The 26,040-nt window shown below is 43.4% G+C and overlaps 1 protein-coding gene across 2 annotated transcripts in view; it reads right to left on the reverse strand.

The window, feature by feature from the left end:
* Positions 1–16,935: 16,935 nt before the first annotated feature.
* LOC308309193 (ankyrin repeat and sterile alpha motif domain-containing protein 1B-like) overlaps positions 16,936–26,040 on the reverse strand; it is a gene marked incomplete at its 5' end in the record, with an annotated part of 162,184 nt that continues 153,079 nt past the window's right edge. For both annotated transcript variants that reach the window (XM_080754684.1, XM_080754683.1), the window contains 2 exons: positions 16,936–17,477; positions 20,117–20,211. In XM_080754684.1, the coding sequence (XP_080610810.1) occupies positions 17,429–17,477; positions 20,117–20,211 (144 nt within the window). In that variant the 3' untranslated portion in view covers positions 16,936–17,428. The remainder of the gene's footprint in view (positions 17,478–20,116; positions 20,212–26,040) is intronic.

The raw sequence follows: 26,040 nt of genomic DNA on the forward strand, positions 1-26,040 counted from the left end.
CAGTATAAGAAGACAAACATGAACAAACACCCTCCTCCTCTACTGCAGGGGGTGCTGTAGCACCCCAGGGTCCAGTGAGCCAGTCCAGGGTGTCTCAGAATACTGTGATCATATCATGAATTCATTAATATATCACTTCAGTTTAACCACTTAGACTCTCTAGACGTATTATTACTTGCTCTGTACTTGGTGCATTCTTTTTCATTCTACACCTGTACACCAAATGTCTCCACCAAAAATAGATGATCTAATAAGCTCTCAACATGTCGCGTTGAGAGCTTATAGATCATCTATTTTTGGTGAATGTTCCTCCCAGAATATCCTGGGGTTCAAGTGGTTAAACGTCAAGTAAACAGTTATGTTCCATCTGTCCTTTAAAGGGCCAGTTCACCTCTGGGACAACAAGATCTTATTTTATTGTTGTTTGGGACACGATCAACACAATCCTGAGTTATTTTTTGTGTTCAATCTGTGTTTTGAGATATTTTAGTATTTCATCATGAATGATGATGCATTTTGCATCATATGATGCAGCATGATGACTCATATGATGCAAAATGCATCATCATTCATGCTGAAATACTAAAATATCTAAAAACACAGATTGAACACAAAAAATAACTCAGGAATGTGTTGATCGTGTCCCAAACAATAAAATAAGATCTGGTTGTCCCAAAGGTGAACTGGCCCTTTAATGGAAACAAGTTTTCTCTCAAGTTTTCCTCGTGACCAGAGCAGTGTAAGGAGAGTGGCGACACTTCCGTCGACTCCCATAGTAAACGTGGAAAGCCTATTTACTCTATGGTGGGAAGCTAACTTAGCCTAGCTTACGCATGCGCACACATGCACGCATGGAGCCTGTCTCATTCCTAGCGAGCCTCTGCCCCGTCCGCCCCCATTCATTTTCACTCGCTGGTAAGTAGACTAAATCACGTCTTTTTCACCCTTTTAATAATGTTATCTACCTTAGAGAGGCCTGTGAATGCGTTACAATGGTGAAAAAGAAGTGATTTTATTCTACTTACCAGCGAATTAATGACTGGGCTAGAATGGGGGCGGACTGGGCAGAGGCTCGCCAGGACTCCATGCGAAGCCACTTCCGGTCTGCGGCGGGTTCAAAGCGTGTCGCCACTCTCATTACACTGCTCTGCTCGTGCAGCTTGTGGCATGCTGTATTTTAGAGGGAAATATTTACATATTTATGTAGCGTAAACATGACATAAATGTAAGGTGATAATGTAACAAAGTAATGCATGGTGTGTGTGTGTGTGTGTGTGTGTGTGTGTGTGTGTGTGTGTGTGTGTGTGTGTGTGTGTGTTCATGCACCCTTGTAAATCACTTTCATCCACGGCATCCTGAATCACATTACTTCATAGAATCAAACATGTGAATCTTTCCCCCTAAAATACATGGGAAAAAGCAATATCAAATGTTGCTTTTATACTATGTGTTTAACCACTTAAACCCCAGCTTCCCTATTCTGGGGGGGAAGATTTATTAACAAAAAAAAATGCAGATCTACAAGCTCACAAGGGTGAAGAGTGGAAGAACTCCTGCTCTTACCTCTTCTTAATGGAGGCCCATTAGTTCTATAATAGTCTTTCTTATTTAGGACACAAAGTTTCATCCAGCTCAATATGACATCATGTATTGTTGTGATGATGGATGAAGTTAGACTGTAAATAATGTGTTTGGCAAAAACAAACCAAACCCTCTTTTCAAAATGGAACCCAACACGCATCACTTCCTGTAACCTTTCTTCTACCTACTGGAACTACCTGCTGCTCTTTAGTCTACAGCTCCCCCTATGGAGTGGAGCCAGTACTACACTGAATGAATCTCCATATCTCAGAGTTACAACTTATTTTTTCTGCAGAGCGCTTTGGTTTAGAAGGGGGAAAAAAAGAGCAGACCAAGTACAGAGCCAACGGTCAAAAAGTATTGAGAGTCCAAGTGGTTAAATGTCTGAAAACACACATTAAAGGAGTAGTTCACCCCAAAATTACTTTTTATTTTCTCTCTATTGAATACTCACGCCATGGAGACTTGAGTTCAGTAATATTGTTTTGTATTTGTTGGATTCCTAAGACAAGATGGTGATAGTGATAGTTTAATTCGATCCTCAACAACGTCATCACAAAAAAAAAAAAAAAATTCCAGCAATTTTCTCTATTTTATTACAAATGTAAATTCTAACCATGCAGGTAGGCTACGTGTAACTACAACAAACCAGTTCAGACACTAATGGTTTTCATGTCAACAAAATAATCAGAATGACCCTTTAATGTTTCACTCTGCACTGCCTCACCAACCAAAGGCTAGCAGACAGCTAGCATCTTGGTTAGCAGCAAACCTCTTCATAAACATCACTACAATGATACAGTGCTGCACTATTTCATGTTTAAAACATTAACACAACATTCTCACAGCCCCTGGTTGATTGTAATGGACTGAAACAAGCACATAAAGTGTGTTAAGACGTGGTTAGCATTAGCATTAGCAACAGTCAGACCATGTGGTTTCACAACAACTTGACTAAATTCTCTTTGCTTCAGGACCACAGTCTGGACTCTAATAAGTCAATAAGCTTTATAAATAACTAATAAGTGTATTTATTATGTAAATAAACAACAATAAATGATTATTCTGTGTTTATTCATACCAGTAGTTGTTCAGCAAAACAAAGCCACCCGGAAGGAAGTGACGCTTACAGAACAGGAAGCACTTCCTGTATATATAGAGAGTATGAGTGTAGCTCCCTCCGGTGGGAACAACATGTTTCCCAACTGTTTTCAGGCAGCTGGCTGGCCCACCAAACCTTAAAGGGCCAGTTCACCCAGCTGGCTGGCCCACAATGTATGTCCAAACCTTAAAGGGCCAGTTCACCTCTGGGACAACCAGATCTTATTTTATTGTTGTTTGGGACACGATCAACACGATCCTGAGTTATTTTTTGTGTTCAATCTGTGTTTTGAGATATTTTAGTATTTCAGCATGAATGATGATGCATTTTGCATCATATGATGCAGCATGATGACTCATATGATGCAAAATGCATCATCATTCAGGGAGTCTGGAGTTCTAGGTGCGACAGGAAGATTATTCCACAGTTTGGAGGCCAGGAGGGCATATTGTCTAGGACGAGTGGATTTTTGTCCTGGAGTTTTTAGCGAGGGTTCTGTCAGCATCCCTGTCAGCATCCCAGTTAAGAGTGGGGTGGCTCAGAGTAGATGACAGAGTACAGCAACTTGCAATGGGCCTGGTGTACAAGATACACTACACCACTATGATACCCAAGTACCTGTCAAAATACTTTATAAACATTAAGGATGTCCATAATTACAACACCAGAGGCAGCACCACAGATCACTTTCAACCCAGAGTGAAAACCAACAAAGGGTCAAACTCGTTCTTCTGCTATACCACCAAAATGTGGAAAGCCTTACCGAAGGCCATAAAGGAGTGTGGATCACTAGCATCCTTTAAAATTGCTAAAGGATGCTCTTCGGAGTCCGCATACTGTAGGGCTGAAGTGGTCCTGGTCCTCATCTTTTTTTCCCTTCAGGGGTCGCCACAGCAAATCATCCGCCTCCATCTCACTGTCCTCTGCCTCCTCTCCTCTCACACCAATTCAATTTCAATTCAAAGGAGCTTTATTAGCATAAGAAAACATACATTTACATTGCCAAAGCAAATGTCAAAATATAATAAAAACAGTTAAACAAACATATACAGTTGGAGGGGGTACAGCATTGTGAAAACAGAGCTATGTCACATTTTGTCACACCCACTAATATGTCCTCTTTCACTACGTACATTCACAAATCTCCTATTTGTCAGTAGCCTCGCGTAGCCAGGCTTTACTCATCTCACTCAAGAGAAAAGCCTGGTGACAATATAAGGCAGAAAGCGTTCAACTTCCGCCGTGTGAGCTTCCCCGGAAGTGAGCTTCCCCGGTTTTCCCCTAACGTAACTTCCGTTAAACGCAGCACTTCCGCTAGAAATCTTGGAACCAACCGGAAGTCTACAGCAGGGGTGGGCAACTTTGATGATGGAGAGGGCCACTATATTTCCACCTTCACTCCAGAGGGCCACATTGCATATTGCTACGTCCTACTTTGTCATTCTAGTATCTCATACAAAAGAAGTGTAGTGTATTACTGTAACACATCTTGCACACACGTGTACACATATCCTTAGTTCTGGTACAATACAGTACTTTCCAGTATGTTTCAGTCCACAACAGGGCACATGTCTCAAGACTCACATGACATAAGGAATGACTTTTCTCCTACTTATTTAACCATAGATGTAACCATGACTGTCCACTCTAGACACTTGGTCAACTTTCACACATAGAGATACTAACGACACCTGAGCAATTAATGGTCATTGTATAATGATAACCAGACATCAGCACATGACATGTATGTTGCACAATGGTCAGGCAAAGACATCAGGACATGCATGTTATATCAACTGTACACGGACCATTGGTCTCATGCACTCTCATGCACAACCACTGAAGCCGCACACATATGATAAGATGTGCACACGCCTTGACCACTTATCTCTGATATGTGCATGTGAACACACACTGTTGTAGAATATGGTATAAAAGCAAGACCTGAGGACGGACAACTTTGCGCTTGCATCCGAGGCTTATCCACACTAAAGCAAGTTACTCTTGATTATTATACAAGGCCCGGTCCATGTTATTATCTCATCTTTTCAACCATTTTGTGTCAAACCTCAAGACTATTTACTTCAGAAGCAAAAATAGTCGATCTACAAGCTCAAAACGCATCGCGCTGCGATGCGTTTTGAGCTTGTAGATCGGCTATTTTTAGCTTCTTTTGAATTGGAATCCTGAATTATTATTTTTTTTATTTTTTTATTGGAATCCTGAAATGTAACATTTTGCTTTAATTTCAAAAGCATAGTTACACCCCGCCACTCTGACATGTCTCCTTTCCGACATGTCTCCATTCCGACACTAACCCTATCTCTAACCCTAACCCTAAACCTAACCCCTATGGAAGTGTCGCCACTCCGACAATAAGATGTAAATTTCGAAGTGGCGACATGTCGGAATGGAGAGCGACACCCCAAATGCATTTAGTTATATAGGCTACTCATGTTAAATTTATGAACTTAAATACAAATACATTGGACACTAAAAAAAAATACATTTTAATACTACTAGTCATTAAGCTGACAGAATTAAAGCAGGTCATGTTTGGAATTATAACAGCAGAAATCAATAATATCTCAATATATCAGTATTCCGGTAGTAACCTGCGAGCCGCATGTGGCCCCCGGGCCGCCAGTTGCCCATGTATGGTCTACAGGGAGCTTTGTCAGGGTCTGACATCATTTTGTAGGCGGAGGAGAACTTCTGCGCCCGTGAATCTTTTATAAGCAAATTTTTCTTCTCTTTCTTGTTGACAGGAAAGTGGTAGAATTATACTTCAGTCGTTATTTTTGTCTCAGATCTGTTGAAATAGCGACGGACACAGCACTGCCCACAATGACAATAAATCTGCTCGGGGGTCTGGCTAGAAAATGATGTCACGGCTTAAAAGCCCCTATTGCCTGGAAGTTCCAACCTCTGCATCCTTCTGGCGATATACACTCACTATCCCTCCTCTGTACATGTCCAAACGTTCTCAGTCTGGCCTCTCTGGCCTTTTTCTCCAAAACATCTAACATGCGCTGTACTAGTAATAATAATCAAAATCTACAAAGTAACTACTGTAAATTTCCAAATATTTACCAAATTGCGTTTAATTCGCAAAATCGATTTGAACCGCCAGCGTGCTATGTACTCTATATGCGACTCTTACTTGCATCCATGGCAGTCAATACGCGTCACATTGCCCCGGGCAATGTGACGCGTAATCTTTCATGTTATATTTGTACTTATATTATTACTTAATATTACTACTTATATTACTCATTGTACCATATCGCTGCCTTTCTTATATTCTGTTGTTTATAACTGTGAAATTATTCCTTGGTATGCCCAAAACTCAAATAAAAATAGTATTAAAAAAATCAAACCTCGGTTCGAAGTGGAGCGGTGAATCTGAGCAGCTTGCTAAATGCCTAAACTGTAAACTGTAAACTGTGCCTGTGAGTGAGTGGTGAGTGTGCCTGGCCTGCACAAAACAGCGCCCCTCCTTTAACTAGTGTGTTGTGTGTGGCCACTCAAGGTATTGCCAGGCTACGGACACGGCCAGCCAGCCACCCGGCCAGCCAGCCACCCAGCCAGCCACCCAGCCAGCCACCCAGCCACATACCCACGGACATACCTGTCTATTGGGAGCGCTTTCACCGCTCCAAAAAAAAAAGTACAATATTCTCCTCTGAGATGTAGTTTAAGTTGACAATTGTAAATACTGAACAAAGTAAACACTTCAAAGTTGTACTGGCCTACTGCAATGGTTCTCAACCATTGCTCCTGTCCAGTGAGCTAAAGAAAATCATGTGAAAAGGAGATTCCTTGAGTGCTTGCAACTTCTTCCCTGTCTCATGTTATTTTGAGCCGTGCACCAAAGGCTTTATCTAATTTGGAGTGTTGCGGGACTTTCTGCTCTGTTGCAGATATGTTTCACGCACGCACGCACGCACGCACGCACGCACGCACGCACGCACGCACGCACGCACGCGCACACACACACACACACACACACACACACACACACACACACACACACACACAGACACACCTTACCCAGGCCTGTCTGCATGGACCCTGGCATCCCGCCAAGAGGGCCAGTGTAATTGGCTCAGTGTAATGGCTGATTTATGCCTGTGTGTGCGTGTAGAGCCCAGGGGTTGGCTGTGGGGATCCCTGATCCACCTTATACACCTACCCCCAAAATGTCAGACTCTAAAAATGGCAATGACATTCTTTTTTTGCCTGCTTTTAATTAATGAATTAAACAGGGCGAGAGAGAGAGAGAGAGAGAGAGAGAGAGAGAGAGAGAGAGAGAGAGAGAGAGAGAGAGAGAAAGAGAGAGAGAGAGAAACATAATGTGATGTTGATGTTATGTACTGAAGCTGTTACTAATTAACCCATTAAATGTAGGGTAAGTGATTTCATTGAATTCAAACGATAACAAAATGGGTCTACGGTATGTGGTGATAGCACAAGAGCAGTGGTTCTCAACCTGTGGGTCGGGACCCGCAGAGGGGCCCCCAAATTATTTGGAGGGGTCCCCAGATGATTGACTTAATGTGCAATGTTGTTTTCTCACTCAACAGTAAACAACCCAACTTAAAGTTTGAGTGTAAAGAGGGTATTTCTAAAGTGACAATTTAGGGACTTTTTAATACCTCTAAAATGACAAATTAAACATTGGCCAAATTTTCTAATTTAGAGGCAGAAAAATATCCGATCTACATGCTCACAACGCCTCGCGCTTGCGAGGTGTTTAAATAATTGCAATGTGAGGCGTTGTGAGCATGTATAGATCTGCCATTTTCACAATAGAACCGTGTTATACAAACTGTTATGCCTCAACTTTTAGTGCTTGTCAGGGCGGGAGGGGCCCCCAGTTAAAATATGATTATTTTGGGGGTCGCGGCCTGAAAAGGTTGGGAACCACCGCTTTAGAAGGCCTCAGATCAGGTTGATACCGTACATTCCTACAGTAACTGCATAAAAGTGCTCAGTTTCTAGAGTGGCTGATACCAGGCCTACTGATATGAAGGCTATACAGTCATTCTGTAAAAGTACTTCACAGACGCAGGGCGCTGGAGACAGAGACTACGGGAGCTGAGAAGGGACAGTTCACAGACCAGCTGAAATGAAAAATGTGTTTGTCAATAATGTCACACTTTTAGAGCATATCCTTGGGTCACTATGGGGGCACTATGTTAACAATAGATGCAAAAATAAAACTGAAAAGAATTTCATTTTTGCTGTATTTTTATATCAATAGTCTAATCTTAATTCATGACAGTTGATTTTTGAGCGGTGGTCACACCGTCTCCATAGTGGCCGTGTGTGTATCCGTGTATCCGTGTATGTGGGTGGGTCTGTATGTAGCCTCAAGCCTGTGGTAGTACCTTTTATGACCACACATGTTAAGGGAGGGGCGCTGTTTTCAGGCCAGGCCAGGCCAGGCACACACACACACACGCGCACACACACACACACACACACACACACACACACACACACACACACACACACACACAGGGGGGAAGGGGGGAGGGGTTGGTGGGTAAGAGGGTGCTGTTGAGACTAGCCTGGGGGGGGGGGGGGGGGGCGGGGGGGAGGTGACAGAATTCATAGATCTAGAACACATCGAATTCATAGATATAGAACACAGAATATGTACAGTACAGTACAGTTAGGTACAGTACAGTACAGTATACAGTACAGTTAGTTGGTGGTTGGTGGGTAAACCACCGCTCAGTTCACACAGGTGTGATTTTTTATTGATGATTCAGCAACCATTTCGTCCAATAACATGATGACAAGCACCACTGAAGGTGGGGTTACTCTCTATCCACCTGTTTCCGCGGGAATTTACTGGAGACATTTTTGCACCACACTGCACCACACTTCCGGTTAACAGCAGACATACAAGCTCACGTCGCGTCGCAGATGCAGCCGTTGAGAGCTTGTAGATCACACTCGGCTGCGGCGCCGGAAGCTCCGTCCAGTTTCTGCGCAATGCACTATGGGATGTTGGAAACTTGTGGATAAAAATCATATGAAAGATGGCAGACACACAAAGAAGGGACACAGCTAAACAAATGCTAGAGAATTTTCTTTTAACAAACTAAGGTTTATGTTACCTCACTTGGAGTTTCAGGAACAAACTTTATTCAGCTCCACCTTGTTGTCCTTGTACATATTGAAACAGTTTTGCAAAAATTAAAACCTTTGGCTATTCAAAAATATCAGATCTACATGCTCATTGTGCATCGCTTCGAGCTGCGCCACAAGCTTGTAGATCTGCTATTTTTTTGTGTCTTGTCCTCGACATGAAAAAGTAGAACCACTGATATAGAAACATAACTGGAATTATTTTATACTTTAGCTATTGAAAAATAGCAGATATAAGCTCACAGCGCGGCGCTGGAGTCGCTGCGAGTTTATAGATCTGCTATTTTTGAAAAGTTGTGAAATTGTGTGCAAATCTTTGAATATGTGTATTTTTTTAAGACATTCATTTTTTAACATTACATTTTTGCTTCTGGGGGTCCCTGGAACTAAATACTTTGAGATGGGGATCCGTGGCCAAATACCTATAATTTTGGGCGTCCTTCACATGGAAAAGTTTGAGCACCACTGACACCTAAACCTAGGTATTTCAAAAAACCTTTGAAGGATTTAGAAGACACTTATAGAATCGGGTCAAAATATTCAAAGACATTAAAATAATGTGTTCCCGGTCACAAACCAAAGCGCCATCTCTGCCGCTGTGGCTTCTGTGGTCTCTTCTTCTGTGGTGATTCTTCTTCTGTGGTGTCCAACTTAACACAACAGTGACTGGAAACATCAATATGCAAACATCCTCATAAGCTGACGACACACATCATGACTAGGGGTGGGACGATATTGGTATCTCACGATACGATATCTATCACGATATTAGGCTCTCGATAACAATAATATCCCGGTATTCGATATATTGCGATATTCGATATATTGCAACAAATGTCATCAACGATATATCACAATATATCTAACTGAAAATGAAATATTACCATAAAAGGCCATACTCTGGAATTATACATTTATTCCATTAATTTTACAAGATTCATGTAGATTCATTTGGCTAATAAGTATGAATCTTGCCTCCTCAAACTACAAACACTGCAACTTTGTAACCTGCCCACAATGTGTCTGTCCACAACAATGGGTATGCCTTAAACTAAAACATCCATAACTAAAAAGCATGTAGTGAAAATGTAATTGACAAGAAACATGAAATAATATTGACACATGTAAAAAATGTACATGCATAGTGCCTGGAACCTTTAAAATAGCCTCTCTAAAACAGGCTATATTGTGCCAATTACATGGAGGAAATTAGGGGAAGACCACCCATTTTCAATATTGAACTATGTCATTAATATACCTTAGAGGAGTTGTGTGGAAATAGGAAAAAAGTTCCCCCCCTTCTGTGTTGCCTAGAACTGAAGGATTGATTTTGGGGTTTGTATTGTAAAGTACAACTTGATGACATCACACATTGTACTTTACAATACAAACCCCAAAATCAATCCTCCAGTTCTAGGCAACACAGAAGGGGTTGAACTTTTTTTCTTTTTTTCTATTTCCAACTCCTCTAAGGTATATTAATGACATATTTCAATATTGAAAATGGGTGGTCTTCCCCTTTAATAGTGACCAATTTGTTTCATGTTCTTATTGCTTTGATAATAATACAATGAAATGAAATTAAATTAAATCCATATCAGTGGTGAGGATGTATGAATAAATACAAAAGAATGATTGAGATCGAGGCAAAGGGCGAACAAGGTTGTGTTTCTGTGTGCGTGTGTGTGTGTGTGTGTGTGTGTGTGTGTGTGTGTGTGCGTGTGCGTGTGCGTGTGTGTGTGTGTCTGTCTGTCTGTCTGTCTGTGTGTGTCTGTATGACTTCCATTCATATTAACGTGGGTGTGTGTGTGTGTGTGTAATTGTGTGTGTTTGTATATTGTAATGGTGGCTGCATGTGTACAGTAGCTTATGTGTGTGTCCACTAAACACAGACAAGCTGTATGTGTTGCTCAAATTTTTTACTTCACCTTGTTGTAAACTGAAGACAAGATGCAATATAATCCTCCTCTCCATACCATTCCTCCTCTCTCCCTCTCTCTCTGACCGTCAGATCAGCGCAACTTTCTTCTCTCTTCCTCACTGTTGCATAATCCGGCCAATATAATCTCATTTATCTCACTAGCGCCCCCACTACAAACAGTGCAGGCGGCTGAGGGTATTGCACCATATTACTACACCATTACAGTAGGTTAAATGGGAAATCCCTGGTGTTATGAAAACTCGATATTTGCCGGCAACATATCGATAATTATCGCGGGAGATAATACCGCGGTATATCGAAATATCGATATTTTGTCCCAGGCCTAATCATGACCATTGTCTTAAAGAGGTGGTGCCATCGTTTTGTACTTTTTCAGTTTTGTATGTGTCTATGGAGTTAACATTACTCTAATAGACACCCAGGTGTGGTTGTAATTCATGGGTTGCATTTGTAGTCCTGAACGGCCATGTTGAGGACCAACACAGGTGTTTCTATTTGTCTGATTGGCACAGAACTAATGTTCTACGCCAATCAGAACACCTGTGTTGGTCCTCAACATGGCTGGTGTAGGACTACAAATGCAACTCATGAATAACCAAATATGTCTTCCCTGTGTATTTTTGGTTGAAAAGCTGAAAGCCTCTGAGTCAAAAGGCCCAGTTGAAATACACAGATATAATGACATCATAATATCATCCCCTCCCCTTTTTACCATACAGCAACAATGTGGGTGTGGCTAACTTCAGCTGGGTCACCACCCACCTGACAACCAGGCATACTTAAACTGGTGGGTGTGGCCACATACAAACACTATTTTAACACTTTCTGTACACTTTTTGAAAAAAGTAAAATCATAATACCTGATGATTATGTTGTAGGAGGGGAAAAAAATCACAGCGCAGCATCTTTAAAGGGATAATTCACCCCCAAAATGACTTTTTCTAGCGATTACTTTCTATTTTCCTTTGCGTGAACTATCCCTTTTAAGATGCCAGCGATAAAGTATCAAAAAGATGTTTACGGTATGTATATGAATACCGTCCAATCAGACAGGTTTGGTGATAGCAGACATAGACAGAAGTTCTAAAAAAAAGATTCTTCCCAAATCCCACGCTGGCGAGTGGAGACACCTGATGAAAACAGCAGCAATCCCAGTAAACCAGGGGTCTTCAATGTTTTCAGGCCAAGGACCCCTTAGGCGAGAGAGAGATGAAGCAGGGACCCCCACAACCTGTGCATAGATTCCATATAGTTTCATCGTTTGACAGCACAATCATCAGTGTATTTTGTGTTTTCAGATATTTAACCACTTGAACCGTCAATACTTAATAAACTTGACCTTTCACTCTGTACTTAGTCTGCTCTTTTCCCCTCTACACCAAACGTCTTTGCCAAAAATAGACGATCTACAAGCTCACAAGCTTGTAGATCTGCTATTTTTGGCTAAAGTTCACAGAATATTATTATATGATATAAAAAAGGAGGGAAAAAAACCTTTCTATCACTCAAAGATTTGGGGTACCCCCTGTAGTAACTCTGAGGACCCCCTAGGGGTCCCGGACCCCCTGTTGAAGACCCATGTAATAGACAACAAGGTTATCACAAATAATAACTGACTAAACTCATCACCAAAGGATTGCCAGACATCATCATTGTCTGCTAGAGGTTTTACTATTAATTATAGTTCATTAAATCTATCAAAATAACTACTGCACATGTGAAACCTTTCAGTTACAGTAAAATGTACAAACAATGAGGTTTTACAAAAACAAACAAAAAACATAACTGAACCTACATTGTGTGTTTGCCAAACTAGCAAACATTTATTTCATAAGCTTTGTGTGTGGATATGAAATCTAGCTTCCAATTATTTTTGTCATGCCAATTTTTAAAGGCCATGTACACAGGAGGTAGAAAACAAATGCAGTTTATTTATTTGAAGGGCTGTGGGGGCGTTCCACTAAAGACAGGGAAATAATTATTATAGCCAGAAGATGTGATTGGCCAGTAGTCACTGACAGCGTTCCCCAGGGGCGCTGGAACTCCCAAATCCCAAGGGGAGCTGAGCCTGGAGGAGTGCAAAATTCACGTTTTTTATCCGGTTTTGGGTTATTTTTATTACGGTTTCGGGTGTTAGTTTGCAACAATGAGCCTACAGACAGTTTCTAGTTCTCAAATAAATAGACTTTGATGTGCCATCAAAGCGGGATTTAAATTTGACTTCCCTTCTGACCGGAAGTGGCAAGGTGACCATGTGATTAGGTCACCATGTGATAATCAAATACCTTTTTTCAACATATTTTATTCCCCAAAGTCAAATACATTATTGTTTTAATATAGCTCTGTGTGTGTATATATATAGGCTTATTTAAAAAGAAAAAAAGAAAAAAAAATGTTTTCCTCCCCACCACCAGGGGAGCTGCAGATCCCTCAGCACCCCACTTCCAGCGCCCCTGGCGTTCCCTTAGTTTTTCCAGGAAGTCCCGACTAGAACTTTTGCACATCGCTCCAATTAACTGCAGAGGCGAACGAGGCATCTAGCTCTTTATATCTGTGATCAAAACACTAGTATAAGTCAAGTCACATGACAGTCCTCTGTCATGTGATTTGCAGCAGATTCTGATGACATCACTGAAACTCACCTTCACGTGTCATCAGGTGAGGTTCATAGTGCCTGCAAGAAAAACTGCTCTGAGCAGGAAATGCCCAAATAAGGCATTTCCTGTGGACAGTCCCTTTAAATGGCATAGCTAATACTTTCTCCTGACCTTTTTGAATGACAAATATCTGCTATTACTATAAAAAAAATATATATATCACAGATCAAATCAATCAAGCAAGCAAGCACAGACCCCTGGGTATTATGTCAATCTATGTAATGAACGAGGAGATCAAATAGTTTCATATATATGCATACACCAAGGATGAAGAATGGTTGTACAAGTCATGTTTTATTCCTCTGTGTGCTTTACAAGGATATAAATAATGACCAAAAACTACAAAAGTCTCTGTGCTGGAAGCCCCAAGCCTATGTACATGACGTCTTCAGCAGTGATGGCACTACGTAAACCTCCTCGCACCTTTTATTTCAATTTACAAACTTTAAATCGACCCACACCTCTGATTGTTGTTGTTTTCCAACCCGGACCTTAAAGTGTTAGTTCACCTATTTTTGACATAAAGCTGTATGAAATACTTGCCATTAAAATAGTGTTACAAATGTATTAATTCATTACCAGAGTCCCGTGGTCAGAGTTCTGGTCAGTTTTAGATGAATATAAAGTAGTTCCGGTGATTTGGCAGGGGCTCATGGCCCAATCATTAAAAATAGATGAATCCACAAAACTAGCGTCATTTGTATTGTTGACCTATTTCTACTAAATATAGACCAACTTTCGTTCAACTTTGACCCCTCTGTCACATGGTACTATTTTTTGTGTCCAGTATCACTACGCCACTGCAACGTATTTCCCCAAAACAAGGTGCTTTGCAGTCAGCTGATCAGAACGAAACCTCGCTCTATATGGTAGAAATAGGCCAACAATACAAATGACACTAGTTTTGTGGATTAATCTATTTTCAATAATCTATCCATAACTCTTACCACGGGACTCTGGTAATCAATTAATACATTTTTAACCACTGTTTTAATGACAAGTATTTCACACAGCTTTATGTCAAAAATAGGTGAACTAACACTTTAAAGGACAACTTAGTTTTTTTACAACAAGGGTTCATATTTCAGATTGTAATTTGAAAAAAGAAATGATGAGTGTTAAAATGTTTTCATTTACTGCTTTGTATCGTTTTAGTTTGATTTCAGTGGGTAGGGGCATGCGTACGAGTGGCTAAATATGTTTTTTTAGACACAATGAGCCGACAAATGCTCTATTATTTACAGCGACACTACCAGCCCCCATAAGTCACACCTAACCATGAAAGGTAACCATGCGGTGCATGTTGGGGGCTTATCGTGTCTAAAAAGACATTTTTAGCCACTTGTACGCATGCCTCCACCCACTGAAATCAAACTCACTAAGGCGCCGTTCACACTGCGTTTTGGCAACGATAATTCCGCAAAAGGAAAAGTCAGATAGGCCTTCCGTTCAGACGACAACGGCATTTTCGGGGGTTAAAAACAGAACGATCTGGATCCGCAGATTTGGGTGGAAAAGCTGACTCCTCTCTCCCCTCGCGTCACCGCGTGAACAACAGAAACGCAAGAAAGGACAACACATGTGATGTCATGGCTCGCAAACGCTTCCATACAGCCTACTGCAGCTCGCGGTGAACCAGGTTACCATCGTGAATGGTAAACAAGGAAGTATACTCATATATCCGTACGTCACCGCCACCTAGCGAAACTACATGGACACTACATCATTTCAAGCCCTAATCTGGCTTCATATGAACGCTTGATAAAAAGCTAAACGTAACGGCGAAATCCCGGGACCTCGCCGGTTTCTCTAAAGAGCGTTGCCGTATGTACGGGGCCTTAATTGGCTAAAACAATATAAAGCAGTAAATGAAAACATTTTTAACACTCATCTTTTCTTTTCTGTAATTACAATCTAAAAATATGAACCTGTGTTGCAAAAAACAAATTTGTCCTTTAATTGTGCACAGTAAAAAATCCTCAGTGTTAATTTGTCCATTTGTGACTCACAAAGAGTGTACAAACGGAACCAAATGCACCCTGCAAGAAGGGTCCATTTGATCACCTTTTTTTTTTCATATATCTTTGATCCCTTTGAACTTTGATCTCTACTGATATCAGAGTTAAATGAACACTGATGTTTTTTTCTGCGTTGGTACCTTGTTTTCAGTGCCATGTGTACTGCAAACCACATTTTCATTGTGTCCTCTTTTTCCACATTTTCTTTATTACATTACATGTATGAACAATGAGTTGGCAAAATATCTATGTACATTTTATAGTCTGGATTTAATGTTTCATCCAAATGATACAGTAATACTGCGTTTTAAAATATTACATCTAGGAGTGAGATAGGAGCCCCCCCAAGGGAAAAAACATAACAAGTTGACCTGGCAAGAGATAGCTAGCCACCCGCCACATTCAGTCTCTGTATGCTGTTTTATTTCATATATATATATCTCTCTATATATATTCATATATATTTATTTTTTTAATGGATGGCCATCTTTCTCAAGCTCAAAATTATCATCTCAGCATATCATAGAAAAATAATGTGACATTAAAGACAACAGTATAGACAAGAATTGCACAAGAATAATCATAATCATTATGGTAATATAATAATACTCTCCATAGTAAACATTAAAATGTCGGGCAATACGAATAGAATACTTGTTTTTTTCTCTCTCTCTCTCTCTTGTTTTTCGATCACCTTTAGGTCCATCCTCCGCCGAGACGTGACTTGTTCGCGTCACCCGGTATCGTCCAATCACATTTAGTTTGTTTGTGCATAATATCGGTATTGTTTTTCGACCAGAAAGAAAAGACAATAAGACCCCCCCCCCCCCAAAAAAAAAAAAAAAAGGTCGCCAAGAGTCCTCGAACCCATACAGACACATGCCCCCAGTGGTGACACCTCCGTGAAGTTGGCACCCCATATGATGAAAACATAATATATAAAAATGGTGTCATTATTTAGTGCTGAATTTGTGCTGAATTGTGCCGTAAATGTTATAATTTGTGCTGGTAACACTTTTTTAGTTATTCTACATAACACCACTGTTCTGCTCCTATGTTCTACCATTATCTCCATCGCCCTCTGCTGGCCACACCACTGTAATGCTGCTAAATCTGCTAATTCATAACCATACACATATTTTTATATATAAATATATATAAAAACACAATTGATGATTTCAACTGCACAAATTAGAGCACATCCAGCACTAAAGAATGAGACCCTTTTTTCCCGATTTGGAGCCAAATAATTGGGGGTGCAAGGGCTCAGCAAAACTATAAACTTAAAATATCTAAAAAATTATACCAGCACAAATTCTAAAATTTACGGCACAATTCAGCACAAATTCAGCACTAAATAATGACACCATTTTTATATTATGTTTTCATCATATGGGGTGCCAACTTCACGCAGGTCGTGGTGACCCTTAGTTACCATGGTAAACATACTCAAATAAAAAAAGTTTTTCAGAGTTCAAAGGTCATGCCTCCCTCCCGGGTCGTTGGCCGCATGAAAAAAAAAAAAGGTCCTGCTTTGGTGGCAGGAAACTGTGGCGTCCATGTTTGTAGTTTCAAATACGTGTACATTCAGAGCAGACGTCCGTCCGTCCGTCCGTCCGTCAAGATGCAGTCCAGTGTGTGTGTGTGTGTGTGTGTGTGTGTGTGTATGTGTATGTGTGTGTGTGTGCGTGCGCGTGCGTGTGTGTAAATGTGTGTATTTTGGCGACAACATGCGCGTCCAAGTCTGTTGGTTCGACGTTTGCCACGTCGAGCCTCACTCACGTGGACGACAACAGGCGTGAACGTTTAGTTTAGTTTATCTTTTTTAGTTATTTTTTTGTAGTCAACCTTAAACACGTTGTTGTGAGAGGGCGTCCATGTTTGTAGTCCTGTGGACACTTTGTAGTCCTTTGTGCATTCATTTTGCATTGTGTGATAAGGTCCATTGTGTAGTGTTTAGGGCTGGCTACATTCTTTGCATTCCACAGTAATAGACATGAGCGTCCGCCATCGCCCTGCGAATGAGATGATGACATCACTTATCCAGAGAGCCCTCAGAGCCCCGCCTCTCCACCGCTCGCCCACTCGCTCAATCAATACAAAAAAAATTTAAATAAAAAAAAATCACCACCATGCGCTTTTTTTTTTTTTTTTTTTTGTAAATTAAAATAAGGTTTATGGCCAGGGAGGGGTGGGGAGAGTAGGGGGAATGCTAATTTGGAAGTCAATTCTTTTTTTATTTTTTATTTTTTTAAACGCAAAATAATAATCAGGGACCCAGTCTTTTTACTTTTTATATCTGTTTTATCTATTAGTTAAGGTCATTAAGGTCCACAGAATGAGAGGCCTGCTCTGCCGGAAACATCGCGAAAAAAAAAGTTATGGCCATTTGTATTCTCTCTGTCTCATTGACTCCACTACACAGGAAAAGAAAAATATTAAAAGAAAGAAATCTGCTTTTTAAGTAGCATGTGAGGGTTTTTTCATGATTCTGAATCCATTGCAAGCATTTGTTTTGCACGAAAAACATTCCTTGGGCTAGAAATGGCCCCACAAAACTGTGAAAAGTGATGATTAGTCATCACTTTGTTTTGATTTGTCATCACTTTTCACAGTTTTGCAGGTCTGTTTTTAGTCCAATGAATGTTTTTCATGCAAAAAAAATGCTTGCAATGGATTCAGAATCATGAAAAACCCATCGTTAGACCCCTCACAAAATATACAAATGGACATACCCTTTATTTTATTTTTTATTTTTTTTTATGTTTCCGGCAGAGCAGGTCTTTCATTCTGTGGACCTTAATGACCAAACTATTAGATAAAACAGAAATAAAAGGTACGGCATGACGTCACAGGTTCAACCCTGTTCCTTGAGCTTTTGAGCCTGTAGGGTCCCCGACTAAAGGGGAAATGTTCTATTTCCAAATATCTTCTTGAGATGAGTCAATTTGACTGGTATTAAACTACGTGGCTACGTCTCCGCTCTTATATTCCTCACTAGTAGAAACAACTAAACTGCGCAGGAGGGGTTCAGTTTCCTAGCAGCACAGCGCTTCCCTTCTCCTTCTCATGGGGGGGGGGGGGGGGGGGGGCTGGACTAAGGGGCTGAGAAAGAGAGAGAGAGAGAGAGAGAGAGAGGGGGGAGACAGCCAAGCGGTCGCACCCCCTAACGGGGGGAGGGAAAAATAATAATGAAAGAACAGCTGGCTAGCAGAGCAACCGACCGCTTGACCGACAAACCGGTAGAGGCAAAGATTTTTTTTTAAAAAGGAACAAACAAACGGAGCTACCCGCTCCCCCCTATAGGTGAAGACAGAGAAGTGCACCGCAGTGTCAGCGGGTCAAAGGTCATGCGCCAGCCCTGCAGGCAGGTAGGAACAAGACCTCAGGAAAGGACAAGGAGTGACCACGGCGATGCGCCAGGACAACCTCCGTGGCAAGACTGGCACCGGAAGTGGGACGAATACATGGCAGTGAATGGAGCCAGCTCATGAACAAACACTAGTTATGAACGACTGAGACCTTTGTCATATAATCGCTTCAGGAATATAAAAGAATACATAGCTCAGGTATTTTTTACAATCACTTGCTTTTCGATGTGCACGGTACATTATTTTATAGAGGCATCTAAACAGGGGCAAGGGTTGTTTCTGTCTCTGAGGTATCACGAGATTTGGTTTCCAGACAGAAAATGGTGGACAGTCTTGCTAGATCAGAAACATACTTTGAGCTCTTTAGATACCTATATAAAACCAATAAGACTCCCTAATCGGGAGATAAGCGACCGCCAGGTCACCCCGGTCGCTGGGGCTCTATGCACGGCTGTCTCTGCGCCGCCGAGGCGGACTCGTGGGTACCGGCCCCGGCTCTCCCGGTCGCTCCTAGCCCGAGTTACATTTTATGTGCGCTGCAGTGGTGGGGGTCCTCCACTAGGGGGAGCAACCACTTTTGCAACCATTCGGGAGCACCAGGAGTCGGTGTTCCCCGGGAATTCCCTGTGAGCAGCCCCGTTGGGGTGGTCATTTGGTCATTTTTGCACTTTTGGGCGGCAGCGGCAGGGGGTCCCTATCGTTCAGAAATACTGTTTGTTCATGAGCTGTCCAGCCGGCCCTCATAGACTCCAATGTTATTCACCAAACTTCCGGTGTGAGTTCGCCACCGAGTGCGACGAATCTGCCAGCTGGAATTGAGGGGTAGAGAAAATGACGTCATAGTGTCCTTTCCTTTCGATAGCTTCCTTGGCAGGCAGGTGGAAGGGGGGCCAGGGTGGGGGGGGAGAAAGAGAGAGAGAGAGAGAGACAGGCAGGGAAACTAAAAGAAGAGAGAGCGCAGCGGCAAACGTCGTCATGCATTGGACAGGCTTGGCTACAGCGGCGGGAGGCGGGAGGGTTCGGTTAAGTGGTTTCGCTCTTTTTTTTGTGTGTTTTTCTCTTTTTTTTTCGGCCAGTGAGGGGGTTGGCGCAGTTAGCGGCAGCGTGCGTCGCTCGCTCGTGCCCGCCCCCCTCCCCCCGGGGCAGGGCGAGGCGGGTGGGGTTACTTGGGGCCCCCCCAGTAGAGGGCGACCCTCTGAAAGGCACACACACACACAGGAGAGGTGGACAAGGCGAGGAGGACGAGAGAGGGGGTTGTATGTTAGAAAATAGTGGTCTCATACTTGGTGTTGACTCCTCTCTTGACCTCCTGGCCCGGCTCCACGATCCACGGCACGTTGGCCCCGTGGCCCTTCTGGTCCATGGAGGGCTGCTCCATCTGGGGGGGGGGGGGGGGGGAGGGAGGGAGAGAGGGGAGGGGGAGGGAGAGAGAGGGGGGGGGGGAGAGGAAGGGAGAGAGGATTGTCAGGCTGAGAGAAAACATAGTCTGACGCTAGGGCTGTCACAATTATTACATAATCGTCTAATCGTGATTATTTGACATTATCGCAATTATTTTGTCATAATCGTCATAATCGTGAATGCTGAACAATGTCCGAAATAGTGGAAATAGCAGATCTACAAGCTCACAACGTGTCGCATCGCGACGCGTTGTGAGCTTGTAGATCGGCTATTTCCACTATCAAAGTTATTTTTTAAGTAGTAAGTTGTCAAATATGTCAATAATTTCTTTGTATATTTAGGTTACGTGTCATATCTACCATGTGCAACTTCAAAGCCTAAAAGCCAAACAGAAATGTAATCGTCAACGACAAAAACACAATTAAATCGTTAATCGCCAATTATTTGAGTGACAATTAATCGTCATGTAAAATGTCATAATCATAACAGCCCTATCTGACGCTAGTCTGGCGCTACAGTACACCCAGGGACGTGCAGGGAATGTTAGAGAGGCAGGGGCTGACATTTCTAAAAGAGGCCTTTTGGTGAACATATCGAAAATAGCAGACCTCCAAGCCCACAACGCGTCGCGCCGCGTCGCATTGTTGAGCTTGGAGGTCGGCTCTTTTCGGTGCTTGATACCACACTGAACCAAGCATAATCAATACTGGAGATGTGGCGTAACGGCATCTCTTCTACACAGAGCAGGGCAATTCTTTCACCATGAGATGCTGCATTCAAGTTCAGGAGAGTTTGGACGATGCAATTCTCTTGAATGCTGCCTTCAGGTATGGCATGGAAAGAGGGGGCATTTTGCATTTCTTTCACCATAGTAAAAACTGCGTTCATGGTCTGGAGAGGGAAGTTTTTACAGACGGATAAAAGGGCAGGGGGCTCAAGCCCCCTCTCATGTCTATGTGTGCACGTGCCTGTCTGACACTATGGTACACTAACACTACGTTTTAACAACAGGCAACAGTCGGCGACTCTGGGCGATGTCGTCCAAAAAAGAAATTATTTTCATCTATTTTTCCACCATCGCCGGTTAGGTCCCATCCTCTTTTACAGTACACTTTAAGACATAATAAGACATAATAAGACAGAATAAAGCCATAATAAGAAATAATGTGTTGGTAATTAGAGCTAATATATTGTATTAGACAGAAACAAAGACAGAATAGTAGAAAGAGCGAATACATTTGGCACCGTCACCTGCCTGCAGACACTGCCGCACGACCGCTAGTTCGACCAGCAGTCGCACTGCATCGCCGGCGATAGGACCAGCAGTCCCGCCAGTAGGACCGGCGGCCGCCGCACGGACCGGCAGGTCCCGTAGGGGTAAACTGCCCGTCCGTGCGGTGGTGGCTGCCGCGGCAGTTACCAGCGATGCCGGTGCCAGATAATGTATTCGCTTTCTGCTATTCTGTCTCAGCCACCACCGCACGGACGGGCAGTTTACCGCTACGGGACCTGCCGGTCCGTGTGGGGGCCGCCGGTCCTACTGGCGGGACTGCTGGTCCTATCGCCGGCGATGCAGTGCGACTGCTGGTCGAACTAGCGGTCGTGCGGCAAAGCACTCTATACACCACACCAAAACTGTCACTTTTCAGGACTCAAATTCATAAGTAGCAGATCTACAAGAAGATAAAAACACGTCGCTTCGTGCTGCGTTTTCGAGGTGCGTCTCGAGCTTGCGGTCGCGGATCTGCTACTTTTGATGCTTTAGTGTGTCGCTGCGTGGATGATAATTTACCAAAAAACACAAAAAGATAAAATATGGAGAAAGGGAGGTTTCCCCCCCCCCCCCCCCCCCCCCGACAGCAACGATTTAGGCATGTACAGTATATCTTCAATGTCGGGCAGAAACCTCGTATCTCCAAGTTTCAAATGTGTACGTTCCTTCCCAAAGTAAAGCCCTGCTTCATCATACAAGGCCGTCGCACAAAAGTAGTGAAAACAGCAGATCTACAAGCACACAACGCCTCGCGGTGCGAGGCGTTGTGTGCTTGTAGATCTGCTGTTTTCACTAGTTTAGTTCATTTTTAAAATGATAAATGTCTTGGTCTTGGACATGCGTGTTATCACTGTATCTGTAACTGTATGGACGTGACCAAGGTCACATTCCTTTCTAGATTTATTCTACTTTGCAGATTAAAATCATAAAAATAATGCTCCGGCGTTCCTTCTGGCGTTCCTCTGCGGCTGGCGTGTGTTGCTAACACAGCTGAGAGGCTCCCAAACTAAGCCGCACGCACGCACGCGCACACACACACACGTACACACACGCACACACACACACACACACACACGTACACACACACACACAAACACGCATGCACACACACACGCGCGCGCGCATACACACACACAGTCGACACGCCAGCTTTCTAAAATAACCCCAAAAAGCTCCCCTTCCACCGGCGTTGTCCGCGAGCGACCAATCCAAAGGCTCGGCTTTGTTGCCAAGGGCGCCTTTCTTCCAAGCCATTGGTTTATTCTGAGATTGAATCCAAGACGATTGGGGGGGGGGGGGGGGGGGGGGGGGGGGTGCTGGGTGAGGGTTGGGGAGAGGGGGGTCTTTGACTGCGAACACCACAGGAGGAATGCGTGGCTCTCCCACCACAAACAAACAGACGATGTACAGTGGAGTTTCCACACACAGAGACAGAAACAGGGCGGTTGCTGCACAGGGGCGTCGCACCACATTCTGGGCCCCGGGTACAAGGATTCACTGCGGGCCCCCCCATGAATGTTCTTCATAGGGGGAGGAGGGGGTTTAACCCATTTAGACTGGGAATGCATTATCACACTTTATTTTGTGCAAATACAAGCTCACTTGTAGAGTATTTCAAGTATTTAAAATCCTTCTAAGGTTTTTTGAAAAACCTATGTTTCTATGTCAGTAGTGCTCAAACCGTTTCCACGTGAAAGACCCCCCCAAAATGATATGTATTTGGCCACGGAGCCCCATCTCAAAACATTTCGTTCCAGGGACCCCCCAGAAGCAAAATTTGAGTTACAAATGTTCGCTTAAAAAAATACATATATTCAAAGACATTTACAAAACTTTTCAAAAATAGCAGATATACAAGCTTCTGATCTGCTATTTTTCAATAGCTAAAGTATAAAATAATTAAGACCCCTCCCTTCACCTTGGGCCCTGGTAACTCAGTCCCACTTTTCCCAACGCGTCACAACGTGACGCGTTGTGAGCTCGTAGATTGCCTTTTTTTTGGCAAAGACATTTGATAGAGAGTGAAAAAATGACTGTATCAAGTATGTATATTATAAGTACCTTTTACCAATTATAGAGGGTTTAAGTGGTAACCTGATTTGCAGCTCGGCAAATTAAAGGTGGATTGATCCTAGTGCATGATGGAGGACGATATCACGATAAATTAAATCTCCACGATACGATTATCATATCGCGTATCGTCCCATCCCTAATATAACCAGCAATGGTCCGTTTGGACCCCTTGTGGCCCCCCGAACCTGCCGTTGAGAACCATGGCGTTTGAGGAACTGGCTCTCAAGTAGGTCAGGAGAGGCTTAATTATTGTCGGTATCAGCAGGTAACACGCGGTAGTCTGTCCCCGTTACAATGTGCGCTAGACCCCTGGGAGATGTGACTCTCAGTAAAAAAAAAAAAAAAAAACATTTAGCACACAGGTGAGGTCATTTTGACCGATTTTGAGATTGCAATGTGCAATAACTCTCACTGTGAAGGTCTCAGAAATTTCCCCTTCCATGACTTCCTAAATACTCAAGACATATGTTCTCGTTTTTTTTCCCCCCCTTCTGAAACGTTTCCTAAGTATGAAATAATATACCATTATAGCACTCTGACTGTTAGTTATCGGTCATAGAGACAGGTCTCAGACAGGTCTCACCCATTCCTCCCCCTCCCAGAAGCAAGGAGAGAATTTCACACCTTTTGCGCTCCCCATTTGAGAGGTCAATTGAAATGCTAATTCACATTTGGAAGACAATAGAACCCCTGCTGGCAGCAGGGGAGGAGGTGTTGCTCTCCTGGGCCAAAAAGGGAGAAATGTACCTGTCAATTTGACTGATAAATGAAGCCAGAGTGGAAGTGATTTTTTTTCCGGTCACCCGAGTGTTAAAAAGCAGCAATCCCTAAGTTTTGTGTCCTGTCCACAGAGAGGTCATTGGCCCAGGGTTCGAACCCGGGCATGCTTTGTATAGCCTATACTAGGGAAATATGGGACTGATCAGCTTCAGGGAGGAATACATACTAGTAAGACGCCTCAGGGCGACAAGCGAAAGGGCAAGGTCGCGCCATGTCTTGGCCATCTGGCCAGTGATGTATATCAGACCAGTTACCCATATGGAGACCCCTGGTTGGTACCCATATATGGAGATCCATGTACTGTATATGGAGATATGCTGTGAGAGCCCAAACATGCTTACTCAGTCATTCGTTATGTGAAAGTCCAATGACGTCTATGACATCTGACATCATACATACAATCCCTTTTATGCCCATACATAGAGATCCCTGTCTGTAGAACCAGCCACACAGATATGGGCTGTCTTGGCCATATATGGATTCTGTTAGTGTGGTATGTGGCCGATGTGCCCCCCATATGAAGTCCTGTAAGATAAGGGCTTTATATTGATGACATCAGGGATCTCCACATATGGGCATAAAGGGGATTCTGGTTCCCCTGACATCACAGTGATGTCAGAGCAGCAAACCCATAGACTGTAAAAAGGTGTACACATCCAGACGGAGTCATGATGTGCCGTTTCACATACTAAACTGTGACCTTCGGTCGCAATCAACCACGAAGTCTAAACGTCTTAATGGAAGAGTAGGGAGACCTCCTCCAACCACTGCACATGTGCAGTGATGCAGTTGTATTGCATTAACATACTTTACCATACAGATAGGTTTTCTCAGGATTGCAGCTTTAATATAGTAATGAATGTAGCTCTGGTAGACGTGCAGGGCACAGCAACACACACACACGCACACGCACACACACACACACACACACACACACACACACACACACACACACACACACACACACACACACACAGCAAAACACACCTCTATCTTTCAAAGAGTTGTTAGAACGGAAGCGTACCACTGCACACATTATCTCTGTCTCTCCCTCACACACACACACGCATGCACTCGCACGCACAGCAAACACAAAAGATTCCAGAGCGAACAGCAACAGCGACACGGAACAGATTAAAGCAGACAAACAGCTGGTGCTTGTTCGCCGAGGCCAACGAAAGCAACGACGAGCCAAAAGGAAGAATAAGAGAGGAAAACCTGCAGCGACAGGGAGGTATTGAGAGGAAGAGGAGGAGGAGGAGGAGGAGGAGGAGGGTGGACAGGAGGCCGGTGGGGGGTGTACATGTGACCCAGTGACCAGAGGGTGGACGGGGGGCCGGTGGGGGGTGTACATGTGACCCAGTGACCAGCGGGTGGACGGGGGGCTGGTGGGGGGTGTACATGTGACCCAGTGACCAGCGGGTGGACGGGGGGCCGGTGGGGGGTGTACATGTGACCCAGTGACCAGCGGGTGGACGGGGGGCCGGTGGGGGGTGTACATGTGACCCAGTGACCAGCGGGTGGACGGGGGGCCGGTGGGGGGTGTACATGTGACCCAGTGACCAGCGGCTAGTGGGGGACATGATGACCACCTGTACGGAGGAGGGGCAGACAGGTCACATACACAAGGTCAAGCATGGGGCAGCAGTATTCTAGCTACAGGCAGGGACGTGCTGGACC

The sequence above is a fragment of the Nannobrachium achirus genome (assembly GCF_963921795.1).
Source record: "Nannobrachium achirus genome assembly, chromosome: 23".
NCBI classification, from domain to species: Eukaryota; Metazoa; Chordata; class Actinopteri; order Myctophiformes; family Myctophidae; genus Nannobrachium; species Nannobrachium achirus.